Genomic DNA, 15,121 nt, shown 5'->3' on the forward strand with positions numbered 1-15,121 from the left:
GGCGTATGTAAAACTATACATGCATGCCTTCTACACCAGCATAGCAAGAGTATATGCAAAAACAAGAACATACAACAGTATGAAGCAGTATATCGTCATCCCTGAAGAGGCATGTTTCTGTTTATGTGTGTGTTGGCTAGGCTCCCTTCCATCCCAAATTCTGCTCACTCCCTTCCTTCCTTGAGGCTACAGAACAGGTTTCATGATCTTTGAGCTTGTCCTTTTACCCCTAACAAAAAGAAAAGCCACTGTGTATTTTGCTAATATCTCAGAGTTCCCCTAAAGCAGGTTGAGATCCCTCCATTGTGTGTTAAGTAGAGATTGGGGGTATTCATATACGGATATCCCTGCACAGCTGGACTTAACAAGGGGCCGGCCCCTGTGCCCCTGTGGCCGGCCCATCCACTCATACACGTGGCAGTCTCACTCATCCTTCCAGTCACTCCCGGAGCTCCGCTCTCTTCCTGCTCGCCTGGCCACTCCAGGTAGTGGGAGGGAGGATGAGTCTCCCCGCATGGCTGCTGAGTTGCTAGCCGAGCAGGAAGAGAGTTGAGCTCCAGGAGCGTTTGGAAGGCTGAGTGAGGCTGCCACTGACACACACATGAGTGGACGTGTTAAGTCCAGCTGTGTGGGAATATTCATATTTGTATATGAATACCCCCATCTCTAGTGTTAAGCAACAGTATGTCATCCACTGTTTCTCCTCAGTGCAGGCTCTGCGATGGCTTTAACACTTCATCTATGGCATTATCAATTCGTGAGAATTCAGAATTTTGTCCTCTAGTTCATCATCTAGTTCTATCACTGAAAATAAAAGAGACAGAGAGAGAAATTCAGTTACTGAAGGGCAATGATCACCACAAAATATTCTTTCTCTTTTCAGATGGGGGCAGAAGGTATGGAAGGTGCTACGGCAAATCAGCACTGCCGGAAATTAGTTAGCTTTACACTCTCAGGTAAGAAAGTTTGCCTAATTTTTCCTTATTTCGCTTTAAATTTGGGAGTTTGGCCAAAAGAACACATAGAAAGAAGAGAAAATTCATTGTTGTGACAGCAGCCATCTTGAAATGGAATTTGAATGTATATTCATCATATGCCTTATGCCTCATGGACACAATGAGTTGGATCCAGACCTATGGATGTTCAAAACAGGAGCCAAAGAAATTTGTGAGAGCAATAAAATCTGAAAGAAATCACATTGAATTCATATACATTGCATAGAAGAAATATAGATTGCACTGAGGTAAGTGGGGAAAGGTGGTGAGGCCCTCTTTTGTTCACACTTGCCCCCTGCCTCGTAAAAACCAGTTTGTCTCCAGTTGGTTTCCCCCCCTCCTAGTAGAAGTCCCATGAGAGGAAAAAAGGTAGAGAGAGACCATTTTAGGAAGAAGTATTTCAGCTCCTAGTGCACAACACATTTCTGCTCTCCTGCTTTCTAAGGATTTATTTATTTATTTATTTATTTATTTATTTATTTAATTTATATCCCGCCTATCTAGTCCGATGTGATAGCAGGATGTGATAGCAGCCTGGTTCTGAAGCACTGGTCAGCTGCCATGACATCTAGATTTGTCTTTCAGTGATACAAAATATGTGAACATGCTTTCTAAAAATATGGTACATACTGTATGATAAACTTGTGTGGAAAAAAATTATCTCAGGTTCTCTAGGTTTCTGGGTAATACAGTGGTGCCCCACAAGATGATGTTAATTCGTTCCATGAAAATTGCTGTTTTGCGAAAACATCGTCTTGCGAAATGCAGTTCCCCATTGGAATGCATTGAAATCCGTTTAATGTGTTCCAATGGAGACAAATCATCATCGTTTTGCGAAAATCGCCCATAGGAAAACCATTGTGCGAAGTGCAGGTCAGCTGTTAAAATCGCTGTCTTGCGAAAATCGGTCCCGAAAACACCCATTTTGCAAGTCGCGGACCTAGCTGTCAAAATCGTCGTCTTGCGAAAATCGGTCCCGAAAAAAAAAACATCTTGCAAAGCACGGTCCGAAACATTGTATAGCGAAAATCGCCCATAGAATACACTGTTTTGTAAAGCGCTATAGCGATCGCAAAAACTCGTCATCATGTGGATTCATCGTTTTACGAGGTAATCGTCTAGCAGGGCACCACTGTACTTACTTTTCAAACAAAAGGATATAACTGTGGACAGAAAGTGACCTGACCTTCAGCTGCATGTGTGTCTCCCAAGAATCCCAGTCCAAGTGACCCAAAGATGGACTACCACTGCAAATGTTATGAAAACTTGAACCCCAAACCATTTTACATCTGTGTACAGTAGAAATGATAAGATGAATTTTAGGTTGAAAGCATTAGCAACATTTCAAATATCCCAGGAGACACACAAGGAGAAATAAATTTTAACAAAATTGTACAGAGGTGGAGAAAGCCCAATGAAAGTGAAGTTTAAATAAAGTTAATTTGAGAGACCCAAGTGCAAAGGATGACTATGCTATAAAGCAGGATATGTGTGTGGGTTGCCTCAAGCCACTGGAGGGGTGTTAAGTAGCCGGGACTAAACCTCTCCTCTCCCTTCAAGCTAGAGTTATTTTAACTCACTTTGGTGATGTAGGAAAGGGTGTAGCAATGGCAAAATTGGGGAAAGGGAAATGTTGGGTTTGAAGCTGCAAATAACTTTTTCTGCTCTCCAGTTTGAACATCACCGAGGAACGTTAATGGTGGGATAGTGAGATTTCCTGGAACTCTTTCCAAACCTAACCTGTACCCCAGTTTAAGCTGATTTGGTTCCTGCTGTTGGTTAATGCTCCCTGGGTAGCTTTTTCACCTTGGTTGAAATGACGGATCATGTTCTTCAGAGTCAGGAGTATCACATCATGCCTCTGTTTGATATTCTGCATGAAGTGAAAAGGGGAAATGACTTGGCCAAGGCGAGGGGGGGGTGTCATGTCTCAGCAGGTATGCCAAGATGATGTCCTCTGGCAATGCTTGGCTAAGCTGCTGCTGCTCATTTACTCATCTCCAGCTGTGAGGAAAATGGCCACTCTGCTCTAAAAACAGCTTTGTTGGAAAACACTTGGTTTTCTGTGAAAAGGCCTGAACTAAAATAAAAACACTAGACAAAAATACACTATGCGGAATCTGGTTCAAAGATAGGGCATCACAAACGTTGCCAGAAGGTGGAAAACAGGTGTTAAAATAGATAGTTTTGATGGCTTGATTTTGTTTTGTGCATAAAGTAGCATTGAAACCATTTGGCCGCTTGAATCATTCGCTCTCCGAGGTGTGTCTAGTGGATAGGAAATTAAAGGCATTTCAGAATCCTGAACCCTGTTCACGTGTGTGAATTTGCCACATACTTGTTTTAACAAGCAAGCTGGGGATTGGCAATATGTTGTATTATTGAACTTGGGCTTGTTAGGTATGTGGAATGTTTCCCTCTGTTTGTACACAGACCATGTGCACATATATTGTTGTTGGTATTTTAGCATTAGCTGTACAGCCAGTGGAATTACAAGATCAGCACATTTACTTTGCCCTGGATTTTTCACAGATTGTTAGAGTGCCTTGATTTTTTTACCATATCTCTAGCTATGGATACTATTCAGTGTGCAGCTGTGTCTTTGTTTAGAAATTGATGTTTCTCATACTATTGGTGCACCATTTAAATCATTTTTTTTTAAAGGCAAAACTAAATAACCAAGAACCAGAAACTTCATTAAAAGTGGATGTGTTAAATTTGGCTACATATACACAATTTCTGTGCCTCAGGTAGATTACACATCTACTAATTTCGCCATCTCTTTCACTGAACAGTATATAAACAGAATATGCAACAATGTGCGCATTAACACTTTAACAAAGGCAGGAAGTAACCGTGTACTGCTGGAGCCACGTGCTTTGCATGCAAATAATCCCAGGATCAAATCCCACCATCTCCAAGTAATAGTGGAAACACCTCTGTCTGAGCACTGAGCTAAATGATACATTTAACACACCTTTAGAATTATAACTTCCTTAAGAGAAAAAAGATGTTCTGTTTATTTTATCAGAAGCTTGCCCCAATCCACATTTGGGAAGTTAGCCTGCTTCGGAAATAAGCAGAGTTTGATTTTTCAAGCCTGTAACTATCAAAGTTTCATAAGTATAGGCATGAAATTGTAAGAGAAGGAAAAGTGCATTTGCCTTAATGTGTTATTTGATTTTGAATTTTGAAGAGCTGGTGGCAATCTAGACAATTGTGAACTCAGTTGACCACAAGTCTGAATTAGCATAAGGCAGTTTCAGAAGAAAGAATGTAAAACCCATGTATTCAAATTATGACACTGGCATTTTAAAAGAAAAGTCTCAATGATATTTTTGAACAACACGTTTCATTTTGCAACATGCTGTATTAGTGATTGTCATTTGTATTGTTTATTGTTTAAAATGAAATTGATATTACAGATTCATGGGCGATAGGACTAATATACTAGTATCTTCACAAAATATTACAAATTTGATACAGCGTCCATTTTTTCTCACATTGGAAAGAGATTGTGTGTATTTTCCAATAAGGGTTAACAGAATTAACTGCTACTCTTTGTCAGTTGCTCATTCATTTCTGTTTACATATTTCTTTTGGAAGTAATGTCTAGCCTAGAGATGGGACGACTCACCATTTTGGCGAGTCATCCTGCTTTATTTATTTATTTACAAGATTTTTTTTCTAGCCCTGCCATTACCAGTGGTCTCTGAGCGGCATACAACAATATTAAAACTTAAAAAACATTAAAACTATTAAAAATAGGCCATATTATAATAATATCCTATATTAAAAACAATCATTAAAACATTAATATTAATAAATCCTGCTGCTCATATGACCAGCTAAAGAATACTATTTAATTAAAATGCTGGCTAAACAGAAATGTATTTGCCTGGCGCCAAAAAGCCAAAAGTGTTGGAGCCAGGCAGATCTTTATAGGGAGGGTGTTCCGAAGTTGGGGGGCAACAGCTGAGAAGGCCCTATTTCAGCATGCCATCCCCCTCACCTCTTTCAGGGATGGCACCTTCAGAAGGGCCTCCTGGCCTGATCTTAGAGGACGGGCAGGATTGTATGGAAGAAGGCAGTCCTTTAGGTAACCAGGTCCTAAGCCATTTAGGGCTTTATATGTCAAAGTAAGCACTTTGAATTGGGCCCGAGCAGCAACCGGCAGCCAGTGTAAATTTTTCAGAACTGGCGTGATAGGAGTCAGTGTGGCAGCACCACTTACCAGCTGCACAGCCCAGTTTTGTGCCAGTTGCAGTTGCTGGACCATCTTCAAAGGCTGCCCCATGTATAGCGCATTGCAGTAGCCCAGTCTGGTTGTTACCAATGCATGACTGACTGTTGCCAGGCTCCACTCATCCAGGTAAGGGCGAAGTTGATATATTCTCCACAGCTGTAAGAAGGCACCCCTGGACACCGAGTCCACCTGGGCTTCCAAGGTCAGACCCAGGTCAAGGAGCACTCCCAAGCTGCAAACCCTGTTCTTTAGGGAGAGTGTAGCCCCATCTAAGGCAGGGAAATGGCCCTTTAACCTATCTAGCAGAGCACCTACCAGCAGCACTTCTGACTTGCCTGGATTGAGCCTCAGTTTATTGACCCTCATCCAGTCCAATATCGAGTCCAGGAACGAGTTTAGAATGGTGACTACCACACCTGGATTTGTAGAAAATGAGATGTAGAGCTGGGTGTCATCAGCATATTGCTGACTCCTCAACCCAAACCTCCTAACGACCTCCCCCCAGCAGTTTCAAGTAGATATTGAATAGCATGGGGGACAGTATAGAGCCCTGAGGAACCCCATGACGCAACCGCCATGGATCAGAACTACTGTCTCCCAGCACTACCTTCTGGACTCCATTGGCCAGGTAGGAGCGGAACCATCGTAAAACGGTGCCTCCCATTCCCATCCCAGCCAGTCTGTCCAGAAGGACAGCATGGTTGATGGTGTCGAAAGCTGCTGAGCGGTCCAGGAGAACCAACAGGGATGTGTTCTCCCTATCTTTCTCCTAGCAAAGATCATCAAACAGGGTGACCAAGGCAGTCTCCGTCCCATAACCCAGCCTGAAACTCAATTGAAATGGATCTAGATAATCCATTTCATCCAGGAGAACCTAGAGCTGCTCAGCCACCACACGTTCCAACACCTTGCCCAGAAAAGGAAGGTTCTCTGCTGGTCAGACGTTGATCACTAGACCTGGGTCCTGATTAGGTTTTTTTAGGAGTGGAGGAATCACTGCCTCCTTTAATGGGGAGAGGACCACTCTCTCTCTTAACGAGGAGTTGATGACCTCCAGGATCCAGGTGCGAACTCCCCTGGCAGATTCCTTTATTAGCCATGATGGGCAAGGGTCGAGTTGCGTAGTGGTGGCACAAACTGATCCAAGCACCCTGTCCACATCCTCGGTTCGTAACTCATCCAATAAATTATGACATAAGTCTGGAGCACTGGACACAACCATAGGCTCTGCATCAACAGTGGAGTCCAACTCTTGACGACTCACAAAGCACAAAGCTGCCCCATCAACCGACGAAGCACAAATTTGTCGATTCATTTTTAAAAAAGAGAGAGATGTGGGTGGCGCTGCAGGTTAAAACACAAAGCCTCTGGGCTGCAAAGTCAAAAGATCAGCAGTTTGAATCCATGCAACAGAGTGAGCTCGCATCACTTGTCCCAGCTCCTGCCCACCTAGCGGTTTGAAAGCATGTAAAAATGTGAGTAGATAAATAGGGACCACCACGGTGGGAAGGTGACAGTGTTCTGTGTCTAGTTGCGCTGGCAACGTGACCATGGGAAGTGTCTATAGACAAAACGCTGGCTCTACGGCTTGGAAACAGAGATGAGCATCACCCCCTAGAGTCGGACACACGTGGACAATTGTAAAGGGGAACCTTTACCTACTAAAAAAAAACCTGGGCAGAATGGGAAAGCCGTAGGAAGAGAGGGAAGACTCTTTGTATGGGGGACAAATAAAAATGGGGCAACATTCATTCCTTCGTATTCGTTGGGAAATGGAAATGGATGTTAGAAAGTTTTATATGGATGTAGAATGGACACATAAGAATTCTGTAACTTTCATCTAAAGCAAGATGGCTGCTTGCACCTCCCATTGAAAAGCATTGTAGAGCTATACTACCTTTCCCTCCTTTATGGATTCTTTTGGGCTGTGAAAAAAAGAGATGGGAAAAGCAGTGGGAAAACACAAGTAGGCTAGAAATTCAGCACAGCACCATCCAGGATTCCCTCACATGTTTCTGTGTTTGAGCCAGGGGACTGCACAAGAAAAGTCTGGTGCAAAGCATTTTAACTAAGTTAAAATGGAGTTGTTCACGCAGGTGCAGTTTGGGGGATAAATGGTATATACTGTACATCACCTTTTCAAGATTGTTACCATCTGCTGGCACATTATCTTAAGCTACTGCACATGCCTCTAGCAATGTAGGTATAAACCTCTTTTGCTCCTTAAAGCAAGGGTGAAGTTGTGATGTGTGCATCTCTGAGGACAGCTGAGATCCAAGAACGAAGCAAAGAAAAATGTGCCACAGGCTTTCTAGAGTTCTTCATCATAATGTTAGTCTTTTGCCAGAGGAATGTGGAATTAAAATAAACTGTGTACCGAGTGGAAGAGAAATATTAGAATTGTCCTACATTAGTTAGTTCTCTGTCTCCTTTGTGTAGCCCCTGCATGACAGCCCCTCATGAAGCTCACGAAAAGTGGTCTGAAAAGTGTGGTTCTAGAGAAAAGCAGAATGCATTTAAAGTTTGTCTTGAACTGACAGCATTCTTCCTTGTGTTAATTTGCTTCTTTTGGTCGTAGCCTACAAAGTGTCAACAAACCCTTCTGTCTTCTTTCAAATCATGCTTTCAGGCTATTGTGGAAAATGATATATATAAACATAAATCATATCACATGAATGGCCATAACTCAATTTGGAACATGTTTTTGAATAGGGTTGAATAGTGGTCATTTTGAGTGAGCTTGATATGCATTTTAATCAGTCTTCTCCATTCTAGTACCCTCCAGCTGAATTGGTCTAGAACAGTGGTTCTTAACCTTTGTTACTCGGATGTTTTTGAACTGCAACTCCCAGAAACCCCAGTCAGCACAGCTGGTGGTGAAGGCTTCTGGGAGTTGCAGTCCAAAACTCCTGAGTAACCCAAGGTTAAGAACTAGTGGTCTAGAATCATTATCAGCCACATCCAGTATGGCTGCCATGCTGGCTGTGAATGATGGGCATTGAAGGCTGATTTAAATCCTTGGTGTGCCCCTACAGACTGCACAGATTTTCATTACCACTATATGTAGATACAGACAGATTTGGTGTGGGAGGTGCGTGCATAGCATTTTTCCTGCAACTAGTTAGTCTGCATGCAAGAAGCACATCTGATAGTAAAATGACTTAAAATGAAGGCATAAACCACTACCTTCATGCTTGATGTATTTTCTGTTTTCATTTTATTCAACCTCTTGTCTTTTCAAGATATTAGGGCAGTTGGACTTAAGAAAGGAATGTTCTTCAATCCTGACCCTTATTTAAAGATGTCCATTCAGCCTGGAAAAAAGAGTACATTTCCTACATTTGCCCATCATGGCCAGGAAAGGCGGTCTACTATCATCAGTAACACAACTAATCCTGTTTGGCACAGAGAGGTAATGGATGATCCTTAAGAAATGTGATCGTTGCCATCATTGCAATAATGTGTTGTGCTCTTGTTTGTCTGATTTGGATTATTGGCTCTTGATGCCCTGTCCTTTGTGCTGAATTTTTAAACAGGTTATTTGAGTTGAGATAGGAGTGGTGAGTACATCGGATAACAATGTTTATTTCCTGGGCTTTTGCTTATTTGTCTTAGCCATACTGCTCTTAACCACTCAGTTTTTCTTCCTGACATAATGGACATGTCATGGATTCCTTGAAGCTTAAAGTACAGTGGGGTCTCTACTTAAGAACTTAATCTGTATTGGAAGGTGGTTCTCAAGTTGAAAAGTTCTTATGTTGAATCTGCATTTCCCATAGGAATGCATTGAAAACCATTTAATCCGTATCTGCTCTTTTCCGTCCTTAGAAACTACAGTGGAACCTCTACTTAAGAACTTAATCGGTTTTGGAATGGTGTTCTTAAGTTGAAACGTTCTTAAGTTGAAGCAAGATTTCCCATAGGAATGGACTGAAAACCAATTAATCCGTTCTGGCTGTTTTTTTGTTATGTAGAGGTACGTTCGTACATTGAAGCATTAGTTCCCATAGGAACTAATGCAAAGCTGGTTAATACGTACTCTACCACTAGGGGGAGAATTTTTTTAACCTAAGATGACCTAAGGTTAAAAAAAGAGCAGGAAAGGTTTTTTTTCCTGTTCTTATCTTGGATTTCTGTTCTCAAGTAAAAGCAAAATTTAGCAAATGGAGCTGTTCTTAAGTTGGATTGTTCTTAAGTAGAGACGTTCTTAAGTAGAGACCCCACTGTAGAATATAATAACCCTTTAGGGATGTGCAGGGCTGCCTGACCTGCCCATTCCCAAGTAACAACAATTGGGTTTCCAGCTTGCCCTATGACCTGATCCCAATGGGGGTATTTTGGCTATTCCTTTTAGTTAGCCCAGTATGAAGTAGAGGGAAAAACCCCAGCATAGAAATGGGAAGAGATCAGTTCAGTCTCAACAGCTCCCCCTCCCCCAGCTCGTTGGTTTCTTTGCACACAATCTAGCACTTTGTTTGATAAAATCACTCTAGAAGCATTTAAAGTAGAAAAATATATCTCTACTTACAGCTACCATTTGTAGATACCATCAGAAGAAGAAGAAGAAGAAAAGAACAATGACATTTGGCTGTAAAGCCCCTTTCTACTGATATACGAGTATAGTGTTAGTGCATGCGGAATTGCTATTTTCTCAAGAGATCTTTGCTCAGTTTTATTACAGTATTTTTGCACTTCTGCATCTCTCTGAGGAAGATAAAAGGATTTTTCCTTTGATAGAGAAAAATCCAAATGGCTATGACCTGGAGTTTTGGTGGCAATTATATACAGTAGCACCTTCAATTTCACAGTGAATACGAGGATTTTACTTCTATCTACAGGTGAGCTTCGAGCAGTAATGCAAAGGCCAGCAAGGTGTAGGATTTGCATCAGCATGAAGAAGCAAAAAGGCAGAGATAGTAGGGCAGGAATGGGTCACTTATTAGTCACTAATTAATCCAGTAATTCTGGTGGAGTCCATATGAGGGAAATGAAAGTATTCATCCACAGACTTCACCACAGTCAATCCATGTAGTAAACTGTTAGTAAATTAAGTTAGGAAAGGAAGGGAAAAGATTCTAAAATGCAAATCCTAGTTTGCAGTGATTACACATGTCTTTCTTTTCACCCTACACATACTCAAAATGACCAGCAAAGGGGTTCAATGGAAATATATACTGCAGAAGGACCTTAGGCTGGGCCTCCCTAGTGCCTCAGTAGTTTGCTTGTCTGGAACAGCTCTTGGGTTTTGTTGAGTGATTTAGCTGTCACTCACCTTTTCTTTTGGGGCCAGCAACTCAAGTTTTTTTTTAAATTTCCTTTTGCTCAGTACAAATTGTTGGATGACTTTGGTTAATATTTTTATCCTCACAAACGCTAAAGAGAACTAACAAAAGTTCTAATTTTTAATGGTTATTGCTTCCGAAAATCCATCTAGAGATTATGCAAAACCAAGAACTTGGTTAGAGAAGCTGGCATCCATGCTTTGTAGCATAATTGACTCAGTGATTGACAAGGACTCAGGAGACCTGGGTTCAATTGCTTGGCTATGGAAACTCACTGAGTGGAGGAGTGGAACTGGTAGAACCACTCCTTAAACATCTCACTTACCTTGAGGTCCTATTAGAGTTGCTACATACAAGCCAATTCTGACTTGTTGGCACATAACACACACACAGCCATCATGGCGGAGCCTCATCTTATTTTGTTGTTTTTGTTATGTGCCATCAAAACTTTTTTTAAATAAACATTTTATTGGTTTTTCAACCTATCTACATTGTTTTGTGCTTGTCAAACATCGTGTTGCATGTTTTGCTTACAATTATTTGTTTTTTACATCTCAGTGTCTTCCCGGTTATCCCCCCAAATTCCAAACATCTTTCCAACATTCAAACCATTCATATACAAATTTTAGTATATAATATGACTGCTATCATAATATTACTCTCATATTATATAAAATTCTCAAGGTCTTCTAATAACATTCTTATTGAAAGTGGTCCCAGATCCATGACCCAGCTTTATATCTAGTTTAGTTTACCTAAAATAAAAAAAACACCATATTACATCTTTACCCTGATTAGGGCTCCCTTATTTTAATTTAATTCTCCTTTTTAATATAGAGAATATACCCTTTTACAGTTCCAGATGATAAATATATACATATTTTCAATATTAAGGGGCCCTTCCTTGTTTTCCTTTTTTTCATCTTTCTAGGTAATTCCCTCTCTAATTTCTCTTTTGTCATTTAGTATTTCTGTGTCTCTAAGCATTCTGTCATCTTTCATGTCCTCTGAAACCATTTTGTAGATCTGATTTATGTCCACTAACTCTTTATGTGCTTGGTCTATCTTCAATGGGTCTTCCAGGCTTCTTTTGGTCAGTTTTGCTGTTTTTTTCCCTTTGTCTTCCCCTAGTACTCTCCTCTGGTCCAAGACTGATATTTCTCTTAGATTAACTTCCTTCAGCTGCTGCTTTGATTGGCATACATCATCTGAGATACTCCCATTTCCTTCTTTGTTATTCCCTGTTGCTTGCGGACTATAGTTCTTCTGATGCTGATTGGATAATTTGGCCTCTTGATAATGAGATCTCACTGTATCTAATATTGTTTGAAGGCTAGATTTTATTTCATTCCAAAATTGTCCTTGTTGTGCCATTCTGTTTCAGCTGCCCAAATGGTTATAAACAAATATTCAAAGTTTCCAGAGTCATTTCAAAAAGTCCGCCTTGGCTAAATAGGCCTGAACCAAATTTGAACCCTCAAAATACCAGGGTAGGGTGCAGTATTTGTATCCACGGCCTGATGTGCCATCAAAACTTTTAATCCATTTTTAAACTGATTTGTATCTGGGTTGGGGGGGGGAGCTACATGGGCTTTTAAAATAGTTGCAGTTGAGGCTTTGCCCTGCACCTGGCCACCCATCTTTGTGCTGGCCGCTTGTCCCTGCTGCTGTGGTGAGGGAGAAGGAAGGTTTGCTGGCAAAGCCACTTGTACCTTTCGAAAGCTTGGGTGGTTCTGTCTCTTCTGACTGTTTCCTGGGAGGCAGAGAGAGATAGTATTTAGGAAAAGAGGCACAGAGGGAGAAAAAAAAAGAGCTTCTAGGAACTCGAAGGAGAAAGAAGCCATGGCTCCTGAAAATATTCTGACCCTTTTCAGCCCCAAAGAACACCAGCCCAGGATCGACTGAGGATACAGTATTTGCAAAGAGGCAAGGAGGCTTGAGAGACTTGATCTGCCCCCAAATCACTTAAAATCATAAGTCTGATTTTCACCCACAGACTACACCACAGCAATCATTGGTGCATGGCTTAGCAGTGGTGAAAAAACACTGATCCAGGGCATGGAGCCTCATGTATCCATGATTTTGATGTAGAATCACTCCAGAACTACTGTGTAATCTGCCCCACTGCAAAGACAGCTGTTTGTTCCTCACGTAGGCTATGTGTCTCATCCTTCTCTTGACTTTGACCTCATACCTCAGGCTTTACCATTTACCTTCCTCACGCTTTTGGCATTCTCATGTGCCAAAACAATCAGTATCGCAAGTGAGTTAAATTAAATGACCACCCAGTAAAATGCCTTTTTTTTTGTTTCCAACCACAAAAAAGCATGCTTCCTGTAGGAAAAAAAATCAGAGATTCCATGTGCTTTATGTAATCACCGTTTTAAGAATTTGGTTTAAAACATGCTAAAACCAATTCAAATATAGTTTTCTCCACCAGTGTAACAACACTCTCAGTTACAATTATATGCTGAGACTCGTACATTAATTCAATTGTTACGTGAAAAAGATAATGATGCACACACACATACACCCGTCTCTTTCCTTTCAGAAAGCAACAGTCTGAATTGTTTGATATGGAAGGAAGGATTTTGGGAAACCTGCATGAGTAGAGCAGTCTCTCCTCTCCTAGAAAATGACTTATCATGATGAAATCACCAGTGGAGAATGATGGGGATTTTGCCCTCTCACTGCAAATGCTCTCCATGAGCATTAATAATGATTGCTTAGGGCTGAGGTTGATAGAAAAGGCTGCCAGAAGTTAGTAATGAAATGAATGTCTCATTTTAAAGATTTGTCACGTTTTCTACTTCCTGACAAAAGAAAGGCTGTCTTTATGGATCAAGACACAGTGGGGGGGGGGGAGCCTCAAATTCTTTGAGATTTTTCATTTCTGCATGAGCACAAAAACACTAGCATTTTTTGGTCACCAACATTATTGGGGGAAAAGTAGAGTTTGTACATACAAAAAGTATTTTATGCAAAAATCCTTTGTGTTTTTAAAATCCTTTGTGTTTTGCACAAAATGTAAGAGGACTTTGTGCAAAAGCACTTCTGCTAATTGTTTGCAAAAAGTGCTGGAATGTGAAAAATGCACCAAAACTTGCTCATCAGAAAGAGAGAGAATTTTTTTCCCTGTGAGAACAGAATAAGCAAAGATTTATATCCCTATTCTTACTAGTTCAGTTTAGAAAGTTGCCAGTGGCCCCTCAGTAGAGATGGGGGTATTCGTATATGAATACAAATATCCCCGCACAGCTGGACTTAACAAGTCCACTCATGTGTTCTTCGGTGGCGGCGGCAGCAGCCTTGGTCAACCTTCCAATTGCTCGTGGAGTGCCACTCTCTTTCCGCTCATCTAGTCCAGCTGTGTGGGGGTATTCGTCTTCATATATGAAGACGAATACCCCCATGTTTATTCCTCAGTAACCTTCAAGAATTGAAGTCTTCCTTTTAAATCTGTCGAGGCTCCCTGACAGGATGTAGAAGCCTGCAAATCAGGGTTCTGCCTTGTACAGGGGAGTCTCTTGAATACACAGTTGTCCTTACTCTCCATTTCATGGCTTCTCCTTGAATGTGAGCAGGCTGGTGAGCATGGCAATGTGCGAACAGCTGGTGTCTGTCCTTGCTCTCTTTCCTGATAGTGAGATTTAAAGCCCGCGCCAAAGACAGAGCAGCTGCAGGAAGTGTGTTGCAAATGCAAAAGGTACTGAGAGCCTTGTTGTTAGGTGTGTAGAAAAGGCATACCTTATTTACCTACACATTATAGATAACTGACATAACTTTCACATCTTGGTATAAAGCTGATAAGCATGCTGTGCTTCTTCTGTATTTCAAAATTTAAGTGTAAAAAACATATGGAAAATCTTTCTGTATTTTGGCAATACAGTGGTGCCTCGACTTACGAACGTCCTGATATACGACCATTTTGAGTTGCGACCAACTCTGGCCACAGAATTTTGCTTCAACTTGTGACCAGTGCTTTGAGTTGCAAACAAAAGAGGCAGGGAAAAAAGGCAGGAAATTTTTTCCCAAGCCCCATCACGTTCCGATGGGGCTGGCTGTGGGGTGGTGGTGGTTTTTTTTAAAAAAATTCCCAGCCCCATCGCATTCTAATGGGGCTGCCTCTGTGGGGTGTGTGTGTGTGTGTGTGTGTGTGTGTGTGTGTGTGTGTGTGTGTGTGTTTAATTACTATTATTTTTTCCCCCAGCCCCATCACATTCCGATGGGAATGGCTGTGTGTGGGTTTTTAAATTATTTTTTCCCCAGCCCCATTGCATTCCGATGGGGCTGGCTATGGGTGTGTGTGTTTTGGATTTTTTTTCTCAGCGCCATCGCATTCCGATGGGGCTGGCTGTTGGGGTGGTGGTATGTTTTTTATTTTTTCCCCAGCCCCATCATGTTCTGATGGGGTTGGCTGTGTGGGGTGGTGGTGGTTTTTTTTTAAAAAAATTCCCAGCCCCATTGCATTCCGATGGGGCTGGCTGTGGGTGTGGGGTTTTTTGGATTATTTTTCAGCCCCATTGCGTTCTGATGGGGCTTGGAGTGTTTGGGGTTTTTTTGGGGTTTTTTTTGGTGATTTTTTTTTTGTCTGAAAC

The 15,121-nt window shown here is 41.5% G+C and overlaps 1 protein-coding gene across 2 annotated transcripts in view; it reads left to right on the forward strand.

Moving 5' to 3' along the window:
* HECW2 (HECT, C2 and WW domain containing E3 ubiquitin protein ligase 2) overlaps window positions 1-15,121 on the forward strand; it is a 226,834-nt gene that overhangs the window by 121,922 nt on the left and 89,791 nt on the right. For both annotated transcript variants that reach the window (XM_072979546.2, XM_078380164.1), the window contains exons 5-6: window positions 884-956; window positions 8,484-8,653. In XM_072979546.2, coding sequence (XP_072835647.2) covers window positions 884-956; window positions 8,484-8,653 — 243 coding nt within the window. The remainder of the gene's footprint in view (window positions 1-883; window positions 957-8,483; window positions 8,654-15,121) is intronic.

This window comes from Pogona vitticeps, chromosome 1 (assembly GCF_051106095.1).
Source record: "Pogona vitticeps strain Pit_001003342236 chromosome 1, PviZW2.1, whole genome shotgun sequence".
NCBI classification, from domain to species: Eukaryota; Metazoa; Chordata; class Lepidosauria; order Squamata; family Agamidae; genus Pogona; species Pogona vitticeps.